The sequence below is a fragment of the Lacerta agilis genome, chromosome 5, assembly GCF_009819535.1.
Source record: "Lacerta agilis isolate rLacAgi1 chromosome 5, rLacAgi1.pri, whole genome shotgun sequence".
NCBI classification, from domain to species: domain Eukaryota; kingdom Metazoa; phylum Chordata; class Lepidosauria; order Squamata; family Lacertidae; genus Lacerta; species Lacerta agilis.
Genome location: NC_046316.1, coordinates 9001391 through 9025545, shown reverse-complemented (window position 1 = coordinate 9025545; position 24155 = coordinate 9001391). Strand labels below are relative to the sequence as shown.

General features: G+C 42.6%; 1 protein-coding gene across 1 annotated transcript in view; it reads right to left on the bottom strand.

Annotated features, from left to right (window-relative positions):
- Positions 1–24155, bottom strand: part of NSD2 (nuclear receptor binding SET domain protein 2) — a 52668-nt gene that overhangs the window by 2622 nt on the left and 25891 nt on the right. The window contains exons 10-20 of the mRNA XM_033148417.1: positions 16125–16256; positions 15487–15610; positions 13636–13836; positions 11028–11207; positions 8226–8382; positions 7811–8016; positions 6445–6548; positions 4758–5027; positions 3900–4016; positions 1815–1956; positions 1048–1154 (exon numbers count right to left, since the gene is read on the bottom strand). Of these exons, the coding sequence (XP_033004308.1) occupies positions 1048–1154; positions 1815–1956; positions 3900–4016; positions 4758–5027; positions 6445–6548; positions 7811–8016; positions 8226–8382; positions 11028–11207; positions 13636–13836; positions 15487–15610; positions 16125–16256 (1740 nt within the window). The remainder of the gene's footprint in view (positions 1–1047; positions 1155–1814; positions 1957–3899; positions 4017–4757; positions 5028–6444; positions 6549–7810; positions 8017–8225; positions 8383–11027; positions 11208–13635; positions 13837–15486; positions 15611–16124; positions 16257–24155) is intronic.

Genomic DNA, 24155 nt, shown 5'->3' with positions numbered 1-24155 from the left:
ATTTTCTTAAACTTGAATTGATTTGATTTAAATCAAATCCACCCTGAGGGAGTCATGTAGGCTGCAGCTTCCAGGAGAAGCATTTGGGCAGAGTTCCTCCAACAGTGTATTGACTATGTTTGACCAAACTATCTGCTGACCAGTATGTACCAATCATGTTGGCTGCTCTAAATGTCACCTGCACCGTATTTTACGCTCCATAAGACGCATTTTTCAGGCCTCCACTGTTAAATGTTCTACAGATGGAGACTGTTTGATTCCCCAGCGACATGTGACTGGCTGATTAGATTATCTGTCTGGAAACTGTAGAAATGGCTCCCTTTCCTAAAGAGTTGAACCCCATAAAAACAGGATTTTCCCCCTTTGCAAAGTAAGCTAAACAACTGTGAGCTGATCCTCAAAAACCGGGGCTTTCCCCCTTTCCTCCTCTAAAAACTAGGTGCGTCTTATGGAGCAAAAATACGGTAAATTCTGTCTGAAAAGGTGCGAGACTTGCCAATTCCAGATGCTTTGATTGACACATTATATTTTGACCTCCCTGACCCACAGTAAACCCTCCTAATTTTGTGGCGTTTCTTCGATTACCCACTTTTGTGGGTGGGACTTCTTGCTGTTTCATGCCAAGTGTAAACCTTTAACAGACAAAACAGCCTTTGTCTTGGGTTTCTCGTTGCCGTTAAGAGAGGTCGAATCTTTGTTGTGACAAATAAACGATAAAAGGCTTAACAGCCTGCTTTGCTTTGGGGTTTTGCCTGGTTGTCCTCTGTTTTATTTTCACTGACCCGAGGAACCTACAATGTAGCTTCTTAAGAACTCAGGTAGGGAGTGTTGGCCCTAACTGAGCACCAATTTCCACATATCATATGTCACCCTGAGAACCTGGGGTGGGTGAAATAGAAACTAAGTGAAAACATGAATGCATTGTATCCTTTATTCACTCTGCATGTTGTAAACTGCCCTGTGATCTTAGGATGAAGGGAAGCATTTATATTTAATAATAGTAGTTGTAACAAAAGAATTAATAATAATAATAATAATAATACATACCTTTGGTCTGTCTCCAAGAAAACCACTACAGTTTGGAGCACCACATTTACACACTGTTTTTTCATTGCCCAGACAGTCAAGATTGTAATTAAAAGTCAATTCTGTCCCTGAGTAAGCAAAAACAAGATAAGATTTTTCACTGAAACTGCACACCTTTTCCACTGGAAACCCCCCTCCCATGGCAATATAGGAGCAACTACAGTGTAAGAGACAGAAAGGGGAACTGAAGATAAACAAGCAAGAGCAACCATGCGATGGTTATTAAGATTTTAACACTGTATTTCAACCTATTCCTTTCTTCGCTCGCCTGTCTCCTTTTCGTGTCCCAGTGCTATATTGTTTTGAAGTTTTACATTTTAAAGTTTCATGGTTCACATCCTTGCGTTTTAGGAAAGTTGTGAACGTACAGCTAAAAAGCTAAATATATCTTAATTTTTATCTCTGTTTCTGGGAAACATTTACTGATTCCAAAGGAAATATTATTTTGTATACTGTACTGTAAAAGTTCTATTCAGAGAGAGGGGAGATCAAAAGGCATGCAAGTGATTTACGTCGGTTCCAAAGCAAAGCTTGATCTGCGCACGGAGGTGCTGTGGGAAGCAGGATCTCCTGTGCATTTCTGGTGACCGAGGCAGGTCCACCACACATGCGGAACTGGTCCCGACACTGGAGTAAATTAAGAAGCCTGTGAAAACTATGGAGTACACTTTTTACACAAGGCTCTGAGCTGCGGAAATCGATTCTGCCGTCCTAACGTTCGTATGTACCTGCCGGAATACTACACACAGCAAACAGTCCTACACGAGTGTCGCCATGTACGGTCCATTTCAGAGTCTCACAATTTGGTTGGCAGCTGTGGTTCATAAACCGGGAATAATTTCCTTTGGGTCCGGCGTCAATTATGCGGTCCTAAAAGTCGGGAATAGAACCAGACGGGATTTGGTTTGACAGCAATGCAAGCGTTGCTCCGGCAGATCTAACCATACAGGTCGAGTTGAATTTGTAGCTCTTCACACCAACACAATGCTAAAATAGGCAGGCAAACTCCCAACATATCCTGGTTGTAACTGTACTACATTTACCGACTCTTCCCAGATTATAAAAAGAGACAGGAACAGCACCATTGGAAGCATCTTTCAAAAGAAGTCTTGATTTGTGTATCTTTTGTGTAACTAAAATCGGCATAGCTTTACTCAATATTAGACTCTTAAAAGATAAATGTACTAATAGTTTTTGAATCCCGTAAGCGACAGCGTTCCAAAATTATACAGAGCAGGAGATGAAAATGCAGTCAACCTATTGCTTTGCTTGGGGGTGGAGGGTCTGAGAATTTGGCAGGAAGAATTATAATGACACCGTGCGTTAGTTTATCTTGGAATATCGGGGGTGGCGCTGTGGGTTAAACCACAAAGCCTAGGGCTTGCTGATCAGGTCAGTGGTTCAAATCCCCGCAATTCGTGAGCTCCCGTTGCTCGGTCCCAGCTCCTGCCAACCTAGCAATTCGAAAGCATGTCAAAAGTGCAAGTAGATAAATAGGTAAGGTTCACCAGAAGCGGCTTTGTCATGCTAGCCACATGACCCGGAAGCTGTATGCCAGCTCCCTCGGCCAGTAACGCAAGATGAGCGCCGCAACTCCAGAGCTGGACACAACTGGACCTAATGGTCAGGGGTCCCTTTACCTTTGTAGATATTTTAAGTCTCCTTTGCTAGGTGGCTCAGATGCTGCACTGCTGTAGCCCAGGCACAGGCAAACTCTGGCCCTCCAGATGTTTGGCACTACAATTCCCATCATTGCTAGCTAACAGGACCAGTGGTCAGGGATGGGAATTGTAGCTCCAAACATCTGGAGGGCCAGAGTTTGCCTATGCCTGCTGTAGCCCATGGGTAGGCAAACTAAGGCCCGGATCCAGCCCAATCGCCTTCTAAATCCGGCCTGCGGATGTCCGGGAATCAGCGTGTTTTTACATGAGTAGAATGTGTCCTTTTATTTCAAATGCATCTCTGGGTTATTTGTGGGGCATAGGAGTTCACCCCCCCCAAAAAAAATATATAGTTCAGCTCTTCACAAGGTCTGAGGGACAGTGGACCAGCCCCCTGCTGAAAGAGTTTGCTGATCAAGAGGCATATGCCCCTACGAAACAGCTTGACATGCTCAGGTAAGCGGTGCTCTGGAGAAGGGAGCCTTAAGATGAATTCTGCAGGACTGCCAGAGGAACTTCTGTTCTAGCAGTCAAGACGAATTAGTCAGGCAGAGAGGAAGGGGGTGAAAGAAGCACCAGACCTTCCCTGTGCTCCCCATTTCTCCTGCCTGAGGTATTCTCCCACACATACTGTGTGGAGATCATGGAAGAACAGCTCCTGGGTTTGGGGTTGTTGAAATCTGGATGTCCCTACTGCCTGCAATAGACACACTCATATCATTTGGGCTAGTAGTCACATAACAGCAGGTTCTGCTCAGGTGAGGACGAAACTGAAGTATTAGGATTAGGATTAGGATTAGTAGTATACTGCCCATTAGTATGGATACTGTATCCATAGATCTCAGGGCAGTTAAACAACATAAAATTGCAATACTAAAAAAAACACAACACAAAATACATAATAAAAATAGGGGAAAAAACCTTGTGTACAAGAGCAGCACCAATGGCATCCAATTTCGTTGTACTTGTACAATGACAATAAAGAAATCTTATCTTAATTCCAAAATAAACGCCTGTTTTAGAAGAACCCCGAGGCAGCTTTTGACAAATGGATTTGCTGCCACCGATCACAATGGTTTACGATAGTTGTGTTTTTTCCTTTTATCTAGGTCAACCATGAGATTCAAACCAAGACATTTTAAAATACTATACCTTATCAATAGTAAGCATATAAAAGTGGGTGATATCGTTTTCCTGAGCAAACTTGATTCTTGCCATGCATTCCTCTTCATCAATTAACTCCCCAACGTACTCATTCACAAACTCACCCTGAGGAATAGATAATTTTTTTAAAAAAATAAATAACAGCACGCCACCCAATAATATACAATAACGTATCAAAATAAGAATCGTACAAAACCAAAATATTAAGTACAGCATAAAACACAACAGAAAGGAACAAAATCATGTATGGTCTTTTTGAAGCAGGGAGATTAAAATTTTTAATTAAATCTATAATGAGTCTTATCCATCTCATCTCCCTTTATAATCCCCCATTCTCTTTCCTCCCATATTTTATTGATTTTTAAAATAAAAATACAAGATACAAACACAAGACATAAGGGAAAAAACAAACAAAACAAATCAATAAACCCCCTGCCCCAAACACATTAAAAACCAGTCAAAGCCCTGGTTGAAAATGAATGTTTTCACCTGGCTCCTAAAGGTGTATAATGGCACCAGATGAACCTCCATGGGGAGAACATTCCATCAACAGGGAGTCACCACAGGAAAGGCCCATTCTTGGGCCTATGGCAACCACTGATGCTCTTAGATAATCCTTTCTAGACCTCGTGTCCCCTAGATGTTCTGTATCACGACTCCCATCAACCCTAGGATGATGGATGACGGAGCCCAAGACATCTGAGGGGCACTAGTTTAGGAAGGTGGCCCTAGAGGAGGCAAAACAGAGAACCCAATGCTACGTGTACAGGGAAGAATTCTTCCTTGTTCCAAAGCGAAGCATCACAAGAGGCTCCCATGAATGGACCCAACTCACTCAACACATACCTTTTTAATGTCTCTCTTTGCAACCAAGCCCCATCCTTTGCCATCAGTCTTGATGATCTTCGTTTCAGGATACTGGCGCTTGGTAAAACACTGGTTTTGGCAGCGCTCTCCGGCCGGACATACTTGTGGGTGGCATTCATACATTAGCATCCGATTTAGACACTCTGAATCAAGACCACAGGGGTTCTCATCAGAGGGTTTGCAATTGCATTTGGGAATCTCAGAAATGTCAGCAGTGTAAATCTGAACTTTTCCAAAAGGCTTATTTACCTGAATAACATATTTAAAAAACAACAACAATGAAGCAGTTATTGGCTATTATTTCTCAAAAAGGCAATCTATATTCCAACTCATTTAATCTCTAAAATTCACACACATACACATCCCAAACTAATCTTGGAAGCAGCAGTCAATTCCATTTCAGGCAATTGTCAATCAACATGGCGCTCTGAAATACAACTTTGCTTGATTTTTGGTGTGACAGGACTAAAATGTTTAAATTTCAAACTTGGCATGAATGTACCTGAGGTGGGAGAAGCACTTTTCATTGGTGTTGGGGTGCTGGCTACCAGTTCAAATTAACCTGTAGTGACTTTGGTGAGACTTTGCCTGACCCAAACTGCAAATCTGGATGCCTCTGAAGATATCATAGCCCCTTTTGGCAGCACACTGCCAAATCTGGCATAATGAACCCAACCTGCACCAATTTGGCCAGCTCTGAAGATACTGTCTCCCAATTTGGCTTTATAGTTCCAACACGCACCAATTCAGATGCCTCTGAAAATATTGTCCCTTGACTCAGCACAAGGATTCTTGAGGGAGAACCAGCAGTCTTTGTCTTATGTTTGGATACCAGGTGCCATTTTGAATCAAGATGGCGGACTGAAACATGACTTTGGCGTGACTTCGCTTTAAGTGTCCAAACTGTGCTGATTTGTATGCCACTGAAGATATTTCCACCCAGTTTGACGTGACTTTGTCAAATTTGGTGTGGCGGTTACAACCAGAACCAGCATGGATGCTTCTGAAGTTAATGTAACCTAACTCAGGACAATGGTTCCAGAGGGACAGGCAGCAATCTTTGCCTACATTTGGATGCCAGATAGCATGTTGAATCAAGATGGACCCAATAAATCACAATTAAACTTTAGCATCCCCCAGACACACACTGATTCAGGGCTAGATGAGGGACAGATTAGAGCCCTGAGTTGGGTGTGTGAACAACTCTAAAACTCACAGATTAACTAGTCATATAAAAATCACATACCATTCCTGAAGAACAATATTGTTTTGGGTAAGGATTTGGTTTGTTCCTCCTCCGTTCAAATGTGGATTTTAATTAGCAACAGGTTTATATATTCTTCTCTAATATTCCAATGAGATTAAAACCCTCAATTTATCTATGAACATGTTGTGTTCCCAAACTAGATGGATAAGGGAACTGAAGGACTGCCTTTTATTTCTTCGGCCTTATGACTGATGCAAGGCTCTCCCCAAAGTGCCATATTCAGGGTCAACTGTGAACAGGGGCTTGAAAAATGTTCCCCAGGGGAACATCCATTGGTCCCAGTTCAAAAGGTCTTGGGACACAGCAATGGGCTGCATGTTAGGATTGTGTCCTAAAGAACAGGTGAACTAAGCTTCCAGGACAGATCCAAGGAACAGCGCCTGCCCTCAAGCAGCTTACCTTGATGTGTTTGTAAGGGGGAGGTTTGCGCTCATTTTCCTGCGTTTCTTTGGCTTCCCGCTGGAACTTTATCTCTCGGAAACGGGCTTCGGCTTCTTGCAAAGCTTTAAAAATAAACTATTTGCATGAATTGTAGGAACAAATATTTTATCCACATGAACATACCCTACCCTCTAACGTATAATACGCAGGCAAGAGATTATGTGCATGCCCACTCACAGGATTTGAGGGAAGTGCTTGGATATTTGTGCCTCAATTGTTTGATCCAGCAGCACTTCATTCATATTATCTTTGAGGTTGACATCCATGTTAAATGTCAGGTTTCAAATTAAAGAAACTCCACTATGAGGACTTTAGGAAGTGGGAAATCAGTGCCTAAGACTCTTTTTAAGTAATATATTTATGTATTTGCTGATTATCCCACCACACCCTCAAGAGTTCCTAATGCAGTTAACAACACAGCCTAAAAACATACAACGTAATAGTAAAATCTAATACAAATGAGTAAACAGAACATACAAATGAACCAGTGAGAGACTTCTCCATACAGTGACCGTAAACACATCATTTAACTGCTTGAAAGATAAAATATTAGTCTGGCAGTAGGGACCTGCACCTTCAGACAATGACTGGCATCCTTAGTCGAAACAAAATAGAAAATTCTTTTCAGTAGCACCTTAGAGACCAACTGTGTTTGTTCTTGGTATGAGCTTTCGTGTGCATGCACACTTCTTCAGATACGAAGTGCATGCACACGAAAGCTCATACCAAGAACAAACACAGTTGGTCTCTAAGGTGCTACTGAAAAGAATTTTCTATTTTGTTTCGACTATGGCAGACCAACACGGCTACCCACCTGTAACTGGCATCCTTAGTGTTTACAGCGCTTTCGATGGTTCAAATTGCATTACACGCATTATCTCAGTAACCCTTACAATCCATTTATAGCATTGCGGTTCGTGGCTGAAGTGCAATGGTGTTTTATTTTAAAAATAGTACTATCACACTGTATTACAGTACTCTGCAGGAGCGACAGCTTGGCTCTGCAATCATGGTGCATGACCTTGGCACCGAAATTTGTGGGTCCCTTCATGGGGAATTTTGTTGGTGCTTGGGCACCCAGGTCCCCAGGGAGCTGGCACCTATGGTACAGTAGAACCTCGGTTCCCGAACACCTCTGTTGTCGTATGTTTCGGTTCTCGAACGCAGAAAAGCCAGAAGTAAATGCTTCCGTTTTCAATGGTTTCTCAGAACCCAAACATGTGATATGGCTTCCGCTGAGTGCAAGAACCCAAACGGGCTTCTGAAACGGAGAACCAAGTTACCACTGTACTCTGTTTTTAGCTTAATGATTAAATAGCCATACCATTTTTGAAGACTTTTCCAATTCCTTTAATTCCCTGGTACCGACTTCCCCTGTCTCCTTCCATATAGGGAAACACGCGAGCCTGATGCGTCCAGTAATAATCTTTAGAGCCAAAGAAAAACACAGGAAACTCTCCAATCTCATGCTTCATTTTCTGGATATTTGGAGGGACGTTTTTGGGATGGCAAACTTCTGCGGGCCACCACCTACCCCAAAAGAAGAAGGGAGAATCTGAGAACCTCGTTCTCTCTGAAGCAAACCAATAAAAGGTTATTGAATCTCAGCCCCATCATGAATGGGCTCGAACAGGAATTCCCCCTGCCTTAAGCTCCTCAAGGAAAGGGCGGGATACAAGCATGCATTAATAAAAATAAAGGCCACTTCGAATATTCATTCTATTTTTAGAAGTCCAAACCTGTAGTTTCCCAGTTTGACCCAAATAATATCCTGAAAATGGATTTTCTTTCCTGCTTTGCAGTCGTTGCAGTACCAGCTTCCATCCGGCATTTCAATGTTTAAACAATCCGGGTGAAACGCTGCAGGGCAAGATTCACAACATAAAAGGCTTCCCCCTGCAATAAAAGAAATTGCAACCCACATTTAAATAGCAATGCACTTGCTGAACGGTCGGCAGCACAAGTCACCTGACGGGACGAGAAAGGGAGCCTGGGACTCTCTCTGCCTGAACACCTGGCCTCCCAGATGCCTCCAGAGGTAATGCAACTTCTGGGGTGGGTGGGGGTGGAACACCTTTTCTAGCCTGGGGGGGGGCACATCTCTTCATGGGGAACCTTCCAAGGGCCACATGGCAGTGGCAGGCAGGCAAGAGCTATCAAGAAAACTGTTCAGTCACAGCAGTGGTTCTATTTCTTATGAATGCATTTTTGTCTGCGGAAAGAGGCAGCTTCCACAAACCTTTGTGTATTTGTCACAATACATGTTTTTAATGTTTGAACCCTTATTGTTGTTGTCGGGAGCTGCCCAGAGAGCCTGGGGAAACTCAGCCAGATGGGCAGGGAATGAATGAATGAATGAATGATTATTACTGCAATCCTCAAACCTTGTTGCTTTTATTTTTAACCATGCGTTTATTATGGTCAACCAACCAATATGACAGAATGCGAAGGATTTTTGTACAAATTCACAACCTCGGTGAAACTAATTGTGTAAAAATGGTAAGCTAAAACTAACAATTATAAGACACCTGAGAGAGACTTATATCTCAATGTAGGTTAGATGTGGTTCTAAGACAGTCACTTATACAGGCATCAACCAGGCCATATACCCTGGTGCACATGACAATGGCCAGGTGTTTTCTTAACGGTCCAGTACTATAATCATTGGTTCCCTCAAGGAAGATACTGAGAAGGGACTCTATAGAATCTATGGCAAAGACTGAGGACAAAACCATCTCCTAAGAGGATATATTATGCCCTCTCTAACCTCAATAAAACTGTAATAAAAGGACACGTGCCTGCCTTACTGCAAGTGCTCCATGCACTGATACATTTAGACATAGAATTGTAGAGTTGGAAGGGATCCCGAATTTCACCTTGTGCAGGCACGTCCAACTCCCAAGAGACTGCAATCTACTCTCAGTATAAAAAAACTGGCAGTGGTCAAACCATTGTCATTGGAGGGAGGAGCGTGCGTGGGGTGGGTGGATTGCCCAGAGTTTTTGAACCCAGAGTTGCTGAGCTTTTTGAGGGTAGGATTGCCCAGAGTTCTTCAGCTTTTGTTTGCTAACTTTTGGTAAACTTTGTTTAATCCTACGGTCAACAAGGGTCCCCGCCATCTAATAATAATAATAATAATAATAATAATAATAATAATAATAATAATAATAATAATTTGTACCCCGCCCATCTGACTGGATTTCCCTAGCCACTCTGGGCAACTTCCAACAAAAATCAAATACCGTATTTTTTGCTCCATAAGACGCACTTTTTCCCTCCTGAAAAGTAAGGGGGAGTGTCTGTGCGTCTTATGGAGCGAATGGTGGTCCCTGGAGCTGAATTGCCCAGGGGCCAAAAGAGGATCATGCTTTTTATTTTACAAAGAGAAAAGGGAGTGTTGAAAGGACCCCGTTCAGCAGCTGATCAGCCCCGCCCTCCTTTGTTGAATGTGCTGCAGAGGGAGGTTGTTTGTTTTCCCAGGACATGTGACTGGCTGATTAGATTATCTGTCTGGATAATCTAATCAGCCTTTCCTTAAGATTTTTCAGAAATGTGAGTTAAACCTCATAAAAATGGGGCTTTTCCTCTTTGCTTTTCCCCCTTTGCAAAAGGAGCTTTGCTTTTCCCCCTTTGCAAAAAAAGCTGCAAAACCTTTAGCTGATCCTCAAAAAAAAAAAAAAAACCCAGGGCTTTTCCCTTTGCAAAAAAGCTGCAAAACTTTTAGCTGATCCTAAAAAAAGCCTTTTGCCTTTGCAAAAACAGCTGCAAAACTTTTAGCTGATCCTCAAAAAAGCCAGGGCTTTTCCCTTTGCAAAAAAAGCTGCAAAACTTTTAGCTGATCCTCAAAAAATAAACAAACACAAAAAGGGCTTTTAGAGGAGGAAAACCAGAAAAATATTTTTTTTCCTTGTTTCCTCCTCTAAAAATGAGGTGCGCCCTATGGTCCGGTGCGTTCTATGGAGCGAAAAATACGGTACATTAAAATATCACACATTAAAAGTTTCCCTAAACAGGGCTGCCTTCAGATGTCCTCTAAATGTCTGGTAGTTGTCTATCTCTTTGACATCTGAAGGGAGGGCGTTCCACAGGGCGGGCGCCACTACCGAGAAGGCCCTCTGCCTGGTTCCCTGTAGCTTTGCTTCTCGCAGTGAGGGAACCGCCAGAAGGCCCTCGGCGCTGGATCTCAGTGTCCGGGCTGAACGATGGGGGTGGAGACGCTCCTTCAGGTATACAGGACCCAGGATCAGCTGGGGATCTACTGGTAGATCACGATTTACTGGTTGGACATGCCTGACCTAGTGCAAACAACCCCCTGCAATGCAGGAACATGCAAATTCCTGGGTTCTAAATGCGGTCTCCCCTCACAACACACACACACACATTTTGGAACGGCAAAGGAAGTTGTTCAAATATAATAAACGAACTTTAAGGAAAGGAAACTTACTGGAGTTAACAGCTTCAATATATAGTAATTTTTTCAAAACAGTGAAATTTAAATGCCCGTTACCTTTTAGAAGAAAGAAAGACTCTCCTTTATTTACCTTTCGAGCATACAAAGCACCAGCTTACATTGACATGCGCATGATGACTCTTCCCTTTAGTGGCAATGAAGTGGTTGGTGCAAACTATGCTGCTGGAAGTGATCACTGAGCACCCTGCAGCAACGCACCCGTCTCCAGCGTGGTAAGCCACAGGGCAGCGGACGCAACGCACCATTTTGCCTGGCGGAAACAACAAAGAATAATAATAATAATAATAATAATAAATTTTTATTTATACCCCGCCCTTCCCAGCCAAAAACCGGGCTCAGGGCGGCTAACACTAATTAAAATCACAGCAAAAACATAAACACAATCAATTTAAAATAACAGATTAAAATACAAATTTAAAAATTCAATATTAAAACTGCAGTCTCAATTTTCAAATAACCCACCAATAAAAGAATGAAGCATAAGTATCACACAGAAACCAACCCAAAGGCCAGGTGGAACAGCTCCGTCTTGCAGGCCTTGCGGAAAGATGCCAAATCCCGCAGGACCCTGGTCTCTTGTAATAGACTGTTCCACCAAGTCGGGGCCAATACTGAGAAGGCCCTGGCCCTAGTTGAGGCCAACCTAGCATCTTTGTTGCTCGGGACCTCCAAAAGATTATTATTTGAGGACCTTAAGGTCCTACACGGGACATACCAAGAGAGGCGGTCCCAAGACATGCGCATTACCCTTCAAGAAGATGGGACTGAAAACGTTGGGGAATCAATGAGAAATTTCATTGCCAATGGCCACGGTTCACGTGGGAAATCTTACGGCGCAGGTCCACTGCATTCGGACGGCACTCAATCTTAATTTGCACTGATCTGCACCGAATGAGCAAAAGCAGGAAGCTCCTTTGCCTTCTCTGCTCCCAACTAAAAGATGAGCAGCCTTTTGGCTAGTAAGGCTGCTCTGGCACAATGATTTCAATGCCCCCACCCTAAGGCAACCATATCAGCAAGCAAGCGCTAAGGTATGGGCTTTAGTGTACTGTAGCTGAAGTAGGATCCAGGGGCAGAGATACTCCTCAACGCCAGCAAACTGATGCAAAACAGAAGTGTGGCAAAAAGTTACGTGGTGCACAACAGGATGAGTATTTAATGAATGTGATACGTTGTCTAGCGTTTCGTTTGCATCAACTCTCAGTGCTAATCTTGCAAATTCCTGTTAACGGAATTAATGCAAAATGTAGGAGACTTGCCCTAAAAATTCCAACGAGTTCAAGGAACTGAGCAATTCCTGCTCTAAAAGGTCTTACGCTGCATAAGGCAGTAAAGTGAAACAGGTATTTATACTGAGCATAACTATAAGACAGGCACCCCCAAATTTGGCCCTCCAGATGTTTTGGGACTACAACTCCCATCATCCCTAGCTAACAGGACCAGTGGTCAGCGATGATGGGAATTGTAGTCCCAAAAAACATCCGGAGGGCCAGGTTTGGGGATGCCTGCTATAAGAAATAAGAGTTTAAAATCCAAGTCTTAGTAATTTTATCGAAGGAAAGTCATTCACATGCTGGAGTCAATATGACAACTTCTGCATGTTTGCAAAACTAACAGCTTCTAACCTTCCACCTCTGTTGAATACTTAATGATTTATGGCCTCCCTTTGGAAACTTATTCTTGCCTCATTCCACGCTGACCATTAAAAGGCAAGGATAGCTTGGTTTTCTACTGCTCTGCAAAGTAGAAACTGAACTCATCTCTACTATTTACCACTCCCCGGAATTTCTGTGACATTTTAAGATCACATATGCAAACTATCGTCAAGTATGTTCAGATGGGAGAAATAGCAGTCCGCATATAGAAGTTGAAAATTATTTCCACTCTTCCTTCAGCCTTTTTATAACCGTCTTCTCCCCCATTTTATGCCCATCATCCTCACAGTGTCCTGTCCATCAATAAACTGTTCACAGCAATCAGTTATGGGACAGAAAAGTCCCATCAGGACGCCAGCCCCAACCTGCATGACGAGACCATGCAAATAATTCTCTTTAAATAGTATTTATAAATATAATGGTTCAGTTCTGACAATCCTCCCAAACCATGGGATGATAGTACAATGAGCAGCGACGAGCATCAGACGCCTCTGTTCCCCTCTGTGTGTAGAGGAAGATTGGGCACTCAGCTTCCGTTTTGTAGCAAAGAACTCATTCAGATGACATTCATCCGACAAAACAGGACTTATCCACCTCCTGGCTTCGCTCTTAATGGCCATGTGGAAATTCCCAATACTGTGTAGAACCTCTACTTACGACTGCCTCTACTTGGGCCTGATCCAAGTTGCGACCGCGGCAAACCCAGAAGTAAATACCGGGTTTGCCGCAATTCGCGCCTGCGCACAACGGCGCTTCTACCAGCAACCTGGATCGACTTACGGATGAACCTCCAGAACCGATTACATCCGTAAGTAGAGGCTCCACTGTATATGGAGTTTTATCCTAGCACTAGTTATTTCTGAGAGCTTCTGCTTCTGGCATGGAAACTCTTCCATGCTATTCCGTGAGTGTTCACATGACAAATGGCAGTAGCATCTAGGCTGTGGATAACGTGGTGCGTGAATCGCCTCTGCGACAGTACTTTAAATATGTAAGGTGGGGGAAGTAACAGAAAATAAATACCTTTGGATACTTTGGGATTTGAAGGGTTAGCAACATGACAGTTTGCGCAACTGTGGAGAGGGCACCGGAAACCCCTGTTCTCAAACACCGTGAGGCGAAACTTTTTCACACAAGCTTCGTGGTAGAATTTTCCGCAGTGGGATACAATACAGCGTTTCACTACTGATTTTTTCTCTTTGCACACAAAGCATGTGTGAACACCTAATAAAAAAGAATTAAAAACCAAGTTGAATGTTTTTAAACTCTAAAGACTAATGCAAAAACACCTTACTTCTATTGGTAATTAATTAAAACATCAGAAACTGAAGTTTCTAAATTAAAAAGCCGCCACAACACCTACTCAACATTGTCATTGATTAAGTCTTCCCATGTACTTCTTCACTAATCCATCTCCAATGAATATTTAAGACCAAGATCCTAAATGCCTCTATCAGTAAAGGCAGTTTCCACCTTTATTCAGCCACCTTTTTTTAGCAGGTGCACTATTTATACACCAGTAAGCTACCTGGTATCTTAAGTTTTCCTACCTTTCATTGCCCTGCCATGATGTGCAAGCAGGGCTCAATTTCTTACAGATAAAAACATTCCCAATATTATCCAGGTTTTAGATAAGGGATTTTGCTTAGAAAGTGCATGCAGTTTTACATTACTAAGTTATTACGTGAAGTACATGCACTTTCTGACACCCCTTCCCCCTCAAAAGGCAAATGAATCCAATCCCTATGAAAGCCATTATGAGAGAAGACTGGGTGGGCCATAACCCTGGTCAGGGCAAAACATCTACCTTAAATTATAGCTTTCCAAAAGTACATTCAGATTCTAGAACGTCTAAAATGTCTCAGGGGATTTAGGTAGATTTTCTATCCCAAACTGAAAATGTGTTTAGCAGCATAATAAGGAAAGGAACACAACACCAAAGGGAAGTCCACAAGCAGGTGATGACAGCAACCGTGCTCTTTCCACTTGTGATTCCCAACAACAACAACAACAGAGAGAGGCACACTGCCTCTGTATACAGTGGTACCTTGGTTCTCAAATGCCTTGGTACTTGAACAACTTGGAACCCAAACACTGCAAACCCAGAAGGAAGTGTTCCGGTTTGCGAATTATTTTCGGAAGCTGAACATGCTCCATTTTGAGTGCTACACTTCCGTTTTGAGTGTTACACTGAGATTTATCTGTTTTTGCTATTTCTTTTGCATTTTTATATTTGCAGCTCTTTGTGTGTGTGTGTGACTGTGTGGAACCCGGTTCAACTACTGACTGATTGATTGTGTGTGTGTGACTGCAGTGCATTGTTTATTGCTTTCATTTTATGGATCAATGGTCTCGTTAGATAGTAAAATTCATGTTAAATTGCTGTTTTAGGGGTTGTTTTTAAAAGTCTGGAATGGATGAATCCATTTTGCATTACTTACTATGGGAAAGCATGCCTTGGTTTTGGAACGGACTTCTGGAACAGATTAGGTTTGAGAACCAAGGTACCACTGTACAACATTTCCACAGGCAGGTTCACACAATCCACCCCCGAAGCACCACAAGCAGGAAAAAGTAACACTGCAAGGAATGTTTACTGAGCAACTTGTTCCTGATTACCTATGCAATTCAACCACATCCTAAACTTGCAAGAGAAGGCAAAGCTCCTTAGGATCACTAGCTGAGAACACCAGAGGAAATCCTTCCCAATCCCAAATAAGAAAGAGATACGAGATTCTTTGCAGGAAGGGGGGGAAAAAACTAGAGTGAATTTGATAACAGAAATCTTATCCTCCAGGTAAGCAAGGCGTCAAATGATAACTTTCTTCAAACAACATATGCAAATATTGCTGGCATGCATGAGCCATGACTTGCCTGAAGAGCATTCGCTGCAAATAAAGTGTTCCGAGGCCTTTCCAGAGAACCCGGTGCATCTTGCATGAAAAGCACCAAAACACCGTCCTTCACAGAGCAGCAAGTCTCCAGGCTTTTCACAGAGCTAGAAGAAAAAAAAAAGTTGAAAAAGGGTACAGGATACTGATAAACTGTTTCTCTCCTTCTCAGCTACCTTCCTCAGTTTTATGACTTATTTGAAACCACATTTCCAATCCTGTATGTATGAACATAGGAGCAGGAAAACCCTCTTCTCTCCACTCATTAACCACCTTTTTTGATCCTTCTGTGAGAGCAATTAAAACCTTGCCCAATTCTATTTATGCCTACACAGCAGTGCATGTTACTGAGATCACTTCGGAGTACAGTCGGACCTTGGAAGTCAAACGGAATCCATTTCAGAAGTCCGTTCAGCTTCCAAAGCATTCAGAAACCAAAGTGTGGCTTCTCATTGGCTGCAGGAAGCCAAAAAATCGTTCGCAAACTGGAACAGTCACTTCCGGGTTTGCGATGTTCGGGAGGCAAAACATTTCAGGAACTAAGCTTTTTGACTTCTAAGGTACGGCTGTGCATAAAACTGCAACCTGTCGCCTACTACGCAAACGAGACGTCTCTCTTACCTGGCAAACGTATTCTTTCCTTGTTGCTCCTCCACGGTCAGACTTTTTGGATGACAGAGAGGCTTCTGCAAGCCCCTCGTCTGCACTTTCATAAGGAGATTCAGATCTCTCATCTCCTTGGCTGTCTGAAATCTAAAGGAGAATTAATAAAAGGTGGAATTCAATGTCATACTCTTCCAAACACTGTTTGTGCAAGCACTGCAGCTTGCAAGATGCAACAATCCCCTCTCTTCCCCGTCCCCCATGCTGTTCTAAGGGTTCCCCCAACCTCCCCAGAGCCACGAGAGAGGGGAAAGTCCCATTTGCAAAGTGCAAGTCCTGGCACAGAGCTTCCTCTGTTAGGTGAATCCTGCCCAAAACTTCTTACATTCTCATTTAACCAACTCCTTTTTTGTGACAGAAGACCACTGCGAGTATGAGTGCTCGTGGCCCACTGTTATCGGATAGGCTCTACTATAAGCAAAAGGGAAATTGTCCGAAAAAGAAAAAGCATTTATGACATTTCAGTGGAACATCTGTGAAATACTCAGTGAGTGAAATGTTTCATATTCTGACATGGGTGCTTTCTAGTGGATAGGCTGTCTAAGAGAACGGAGCAGGAAAAACCTATTCTTGGATTCAGTTCATCATTATAGTTATTAGAAACTGGAAGAGGGGAAAGTTCCAAGAGGGGCCTGTCTGCTCAAGGTGATGGCTCTGTGGTTCTGCCAGAAATCCCCTTGTAGATTTAGCAGTGCTGCAGAATCTCTGCCAACAGCACCAAACAATATCCAATGAAATATTAGTGGACCATGATAGAATCTGGTTCTGAGCCAAGGTAACGAGGTGTATCAATAAAGAAATGGGAAGTGAGGCAGGGGGAGGAGCCAAAGAAGCGTTAAAGAGTCATTTGATGGTGCTCGGGAGAAATAAATGCTAAGACATAAATCCAGGCAGTTAAATTTGAGATCATGAAATTTAGCTAAATGTATTTAAAACTTACAAACTGGCTGCATATACAACGTGATTCCAACATGCAAGTGTAGAAACTGATAGGAGAGTTCAGAATACAGCTTTGAGAGCTTATGAAAAGCTTTTTCTCAGAGTGAGGACAGCACAGTAACTCACCCGAGAAGAAGAAAAATTGAATGTGCATTGCCTCAAAAAGTGGGCCAGATATGCTACCTGATATGGGAAGCTCTCCTTCACTGAGAGTGATATCCTTAACATGCACACTTACGGAGTTGACAGAATTCAGATTTTCTCCATGTTTATTTGACAAGTGCAAAATCTACATAACCCTAAAAATCCTAGGAATTCTCTTGCACGAAAATTAAAAAGCACTTTCTCCAGGCCACGGTTCATTGTACATGGCAGATAATGTATTTGTGTTCCGTTTTAACTGCTGTTCCTCTTTCTTATTGTTTTTATGAAAATGCAATTTTATGTTGGAGTAACCTGCTCCAACAATTCCAGAAGGTTGTGAGATTTAGAGAGGAAGATAGGAGGTTCAGGGCTGAAGAAGCGAAGGTGGCTAAAGAAGCAAAGGCGGCCGAAAATAAAAGGACTGCAGTCATAGCTTGTAGTGCACTCAATGGTAGCGAGTGAGCTCTCCCGTCCCCTAACAGAGGCAGGGGCTTTTTATTAATAATTTGTACAACGACATCAGCATAAGAGCAACCAATAACAACCAAACATAAAGAGCCCTTCCGGGCGGGAAACAGCCTCAGGGACCATTAGTAAGGGGGGCTTCCTGGAGCGGAGGGAACTTAACTCCAGCTCCGTGATCCCGGCCAGATCTTCTTTCTCTCCTCCGCGCCCGGCAGCACAAGATCGGGAAGATAGCGGCTGCGCGCAGGAGGCGTCGGAGCGTATTCCCACAATTTTAAATGTTATAAGCTGTCCTAAATGGTGCTTCTGCATCAAGAGGGTAGGATATAAATGCTTAAATTAACACACATAAACACAAGCAGAAAACAGTATCAATAAATGGGTTAATATCTATTCTCAAACAAGAAGGTCCAGGGTTTGTTTTCGTTCGTCCAAGCCAGCTCCAAACTTTTGTCCCACCAAAATGCTGACATTGTTCCAGTTTCCTATATTAAGTTTGTATGCTTTGTCATCATTATTTTAAATTGCACTGTCAACCCCCCTGGAGATATAAAGGAATAGAATGTAAATTACAAAAGATAAAAAATAAACAAGTTTACTTCATTTATTTACACAATTTATATAACACTTTCCCAGTAAGTTTCCACATAAAGTATAATGGAATGTGTTTTAGGCTTTTCGTGATTTTATCCCTCTGCAGTTGGGGGAGCCTTGTGAAATGGGGCCCCCTTCCCAAAGACAGATAAATTCCTAAGGGCTCTGGGATATTTTTTGGCAGTTATGGTTGGAATAGCTGCTGAAACCCTAGTTGCACTCAGGGATTACTTAGGTGGTTGCCATTACTGCTCCCGGGTGCCCTCTTTTGCTGAGCAGAATCCACGCAGCATCTTGGTACACACCGGAACAGAGGGCAATGAAGCAAGCAGGAATACAGCGGGGTCACAAGTGGGAAAAGGCTCACGACAGTCTGGCTGGAGCGAGAGACTATTATCAGTCCACTCTGGAGTTAGTGATGGAAGTGTAGAAACCGTTCTCCTCCTCCTCCCCCCATTGCACCCTTTCAGTGTTGTCCGGAGGAGCTTTCCAACGTGGTGTAGGACCTTTTGAAATATGGCCCAGGGAAGAGATAGCAGAACCAACTGTAGAAAGCTGTGTTGAGTTTGCAAGACGCTCCGAGGATAGTCGCCTGCATTCATCATGACTTGGGCTCCACAATTAAAGTAGTGTCAATCGTGGAAGTGTCTGATCTGGTTTTGTGGAATGGCTCTGAGTGACGAGCTTGAGGATGTGGACAAGGTGCCTGGGTGAGTCTGGTCAACCACTTGTATACTTGACTCTTGCCATCCGTTGCTTATTCTGTCTAGCAGGGAGTGGGTCCACGGGGGCTGTACATGTCTGATGGAGGAAACAGTCTCAGCTTCTTTAAAATAAGCCATTATTATGTTAAAGGTAAAGGGACCCCTGACCATTAGGTCCAGTCGTGAACGACTCTGGGGTTGCAGCGCTCATCTTGCGTTACTGGCCGAGGGAGCCGGCATACAGCTTCTGGGTCATGTGGCCAGCATGACAAAGCCGCTTCTGGCAAACCAGAGCCGTGCACGGAAACGCCGTTTACCTTCCCGCCAGAGCGGTACCTATTTATCTACTTGCGCTTTTGACGTGCTTTCGAACTGCTAGGTGGGCAGGAGCTGGGACTGAGCAACAGGAGCTCACCCCGTCGCGGGGATTCGAACCGCCGACCTTCTGATCGGCAAGCCCTAGGCTCTGTGGTTTAACCCACAGCGCCACCCGCGCATTATGTTACCCCTGAAGAAATCTAGCCTGTAAGTCAGGGGTGAACATTGCTTCCTGGCCAAGGTGATCAAAAGATCAGTACATCAATACATCAGTAATAAGAAACATTTGGATTACACTAATCACACTTTTGGATTTTTAGTTGGGTTTCAGGGGTAGTTTTGGGGCAGAAACTATGCTTGGCATGACCTTTGTTGAGAAAAAGACAAGAGGGCTGCTTCTTTATTGATTCTCCTGGACCTCTCAGTAGCTTTTGATACAATCAGCCTTCTGTACATGCTTTCTACATTACGTCTGGGAGACAGGAGGCACTGCTTGGTGATTCTGCTCCTTTTGGGATAGCTATGTCCAGAGGATAGTGCTGGGGGATTATTGCTGTAGCCCTTGGCAGTAGTGGCTTTGATGCTCAGCGGGGTTCTGTTCTTTCACCCATGCTGTTTAGCATCTACATGAAATACTAGGTCATCTGGAGATCAGTTCTGAGGTGTCACCAGTATGCAAATGACACTCCACTTTAATCTCTCTCTTTCATCAGACGCTGAAAATGCTGTGGTTGTCCTGAAGCAGCGCTTGGGCATGGGTTGGATGAACTGGCTAGATAAAGAGTGAATAAAACACGTTCCAATCGAGATAAAAACAATGTCTTGTGGGTTGGTTGCTCATCCATCCAACCAACCACCCAAGTGAATGATGTCCAGTCTGTTCTAGATGGGGGTGCCATCTAGGGGTGATTAGTAATCCACTTAGTAAAGCACTGTTGTTGGAAGCTCAAGTAGCATCTGCAGCTTGAAGTGTCTTTTAGCAGCTTCAACTGGTGCACCAACCTTGTCTGGATCGAGTTGGCTTGACTACAATTTCCCACAATCTAGTAACTTCCCACTTACCATAGCAGTGTACTGTATGTAGGGCTGCCTATATAAGCAAGTCTAGAAACTGTGCTTTTGGCTGGCTGTGCTGGCTTCCAGTCCATTTCTGGGCCCAAAATGAAATATTGGCTTTCATCTTTAAAAAAGTGGTTTGGGATGAGGTTACCTGAAAGACCACCTTCTCCCACATTTAGCTACACAAACCTTAAGGTCCTCTTTGGAGACCCTGCTTGGGATGCATCTTCCTCACCCCAAATAACTTAAGGCAGGTTACCAGCAGGAAGAGGGTGGTTTTGGTAATGGCTATGCCAGTTATAGTACACTCGCCTGGCACAGTCTGATGTGGCCAATCTGGCCCCAGCTGAACACCTGTCTGTTTACTCATGCCTTCCAAAAAAAAAAAATGGTGTGCTCCAGACCTCTCAGTTTTTAATTAAATAATCATCTTGAGTGTGCTGTGTGCAAATGTTTTTGCTGTATTTGTTTCGCTTTGATTTTATGCTTTATGTTTTATATTTACATTATTTTTATTGTAAGTTGCACAGAACTTTGTGTTATGCAACAGCATACAAAGGCTGAAGATAGATGACAGAGAGAGAGAGAGAGATATGGATGGATGATATAGAGAGACAGATATAGTAATAGTGATGTACATAGAATAAAAATAAGAAAGTGCACTTCATGGGCTTCCAGTTGTTTTTCTGACCCGATTCAAAGTACTGGCATTAACCTATAAAATCTGAAAATGGTCTGGAGCCAGATAACTGAAAGAGACCACTTGTCCCCAGTATGAACCTGTTCAGATGCTTAAGTCATCATCAAAGTCTTGCTCCCCCTACTCTCTGAAATTAGACCTCTTTTTTGGTGATAATATTCAGACTTCTGCCTCAGGGAGGTTTGCTGTAACCTCAACTCTTCCTTCTTTAAAAGTAAGTAAGAGCTTTCATTTTAGGAAGGCTTTTGTTGTTAGGGTTAGGCGTGATTTTTATATCATTTTATTGTTGCACTGATGCAATCTGGATTTTTTTTAAAAAAAAATTATAACTGCACACAGTATTTAAATTATGCTATACTGCAATGCTAAGCCTTATAGTTTGCCATCTTGGATTTCTGGCACGGAGCAAATGGCAGCACATCAATGGTTTGAATAAACTGTTTATTGTGTAAACAATCCTCTATTTACTTTCAAGTGTCATCTCCGAAAGTCTATTGAACGTACTGCAAACGTCATATAATATTTGGGTTAATGTAGGAGAACAGTGAATATGACAAACAGCTACCGTTAAATTTTTGAAACCTTTTAAACATGCCTGGACAGACAAAGTACCCAGCTAGTCATACTAGTGGTTCCTGAAATGAAGATACACAACTTCATCCACATTAAGAGTTCGCTACCAACTGGACAAGCACTAAGAGGTGGATCCAAAGTGCCGGCATGAACCGAAGCCTGCATCCAAGTTATACCCATTTCCACGTTCGCTATGGTAAAAGAAATGACAAAAATAAAATCTGTCAAAACTAAATAAAAAAACAGTAACAATGTTTAGCACAAATTTAAAATGCAGCACCAGGAATTTATGGCACGCATTTTGAATATCTTAAAACTACAAGGATTGGGAAATTTCCAGTTTGAATCTCACCTCACTAGGCGGTTTTGGACAGAGAAATGGCGCTGTATCCAGCCTTCATACTTAAATCTCCAAAAAGCCTGCCAAATAACGAATTACATCAAGAGAATTTTTATAAGCTGGGCCCTTGCATTTGCCCAACCTTATCAATCTCTGGAGCCAGCCAGACTCTAAAGCAAATGTCAGAACTGTCGTGTCAACCATGTAGACAATTTTAAATATATGACAGCTTGATTTAGAATATATAACAGCTTTCGTTATCGTTAGGAATTCAGTATTTCATATGCAACGCAACCTACAGTGAAAAGAGCATAATGGCAAAGTAATATTACAGAGATTTTAGAAATTTATGATCTCTAAAGTAGGAGCCAGAAAACATTTTAATCTGTAACTATAGGAAACTAGGAAGTTCCATTATACCGAGTCAGAACACTGGGTCCATCTAGGGTTTCAAAGCAAGATTCTCTCCCAGACCTACCTGGAGATGCCCGGGATGGAACCTGGCATGCAAAGCAGCAGGTGATCTATACTGAGCTACGACCCTTCCTATAAAACCTATGTTTAAAACCACAGAAAAAGAGATAAATAGAAGAGAAGAAGAGTTTGGATTTGATAGCCCGCTTTATCACTACCCGAAGGAGTCTCAAAGTGGCAAACATTCTCCTTCCCCTTCCTCCCCCACAACAAACACTCTGTGAGGTGAGTGGGGCTGAGAGACTTCAGAGAAGTGTGACTAGCCCAAGGTCACCCAGCAGCTGCCATGTGGAGGAGCGGGGAAGCGAACCCGGTTCACCAGATTACAAGTCTACCGCTCTTAACCACTACACCACACTGGCTCTCAATAGTTATTCCAAGCAACCTGTACTAACAAACTAGGCTTCTCACCTAACCTTACCAGCCAGCCACACTCCCGGTGAATATCAATACCCTTTCCAGTAGCTCTTTGCTTTTAAAAAGTGTGCATTAAATGCCAAGATGCATTTAATGTCTTTTTTTGGGCCAGCACATTTGGCCATTAGAAAAAAGAGTACTACAGAGGTGAAACCACAAAGTTCACAAAGTGAACTGAAATCTGAGGAACGGAGAGCAGTGGCAAAATGGAGGCATTTAGGGAAACACAAGGGAGCAATGAAGAATCATATTAGCCTGCCTGGGCATTTGGCGAAAGGGGCTACAAATATTACTATAGAAAGAAGGCTACAAAAATGACACTTGGGACACTCATAGAAGCTTTGTTGGTTCTTATTCATATTTATTGCTGGATGATGTATGTGCAGGAAAGAAAAGTACAGTACGTGTTAGATAACAAAAAAGTTTTAGCATGTTGCAGAAACACACATAATTGTGCATGCACTTAACACTCATTTGGCATTTCCTATTAATATAGGAAATGATGTGGTACAGACTACTTTTCTAAAATAAGTTATCATACAAAAGAATTTTCTAACTTCACCTGATCTAGCAGCAGTTGGCTGATTTTATCATGAAGGTTTGCAGTCAAAACACAACTAAAATGCCATTTACAATTCCGATGCAGCAAGATAGCACCCCCTCCTAAGGGATATAATGAACCATAGAACTCAAAAATCTCATTTTTTCTGACACTAGCAGTGCTGTTTAGCCAATGGAATTATCCAGCTTTTGCCACATTCGGCCCTTGACAACATTTGACGCCCCCTCCCCAGGGACCTAATCCTCGTGTAAGGTAAGATCTACCCATATAACACAAAGACAACTGTTGAAGCCTAAGGATTTCAATGGCTTATCTTGTCAAATTCTATATGGTATACATATAAGTATGTTAGCTTGAAGAGGATAGGAATATCTGAAAATACCTAAAAAAAAAAAACGAACTGCCAAATACCGTATTTTATTTGCTTAAGATATTCAGGAAAGGAAATCTGGAAAAAAACACACAACACCCTTCACTTTCAAGACAAAATTTAACAAGCCTTGCTGTTCTCATGAAAATTGGTAGAATACACAAGATCACTATATGCTGCTGATAAAAGCAAAGCAACCCAGGAGCAAGGCAAAGAAAAGTACCTGTTTGGTCTGATAACCCCAAAAAGGTCGTGGGAATCAAGAGGTTCACATTGCCTATTTGCAGTGCTTTTGAAACTTAACAATAGCACAGCGTATCACAACACCCA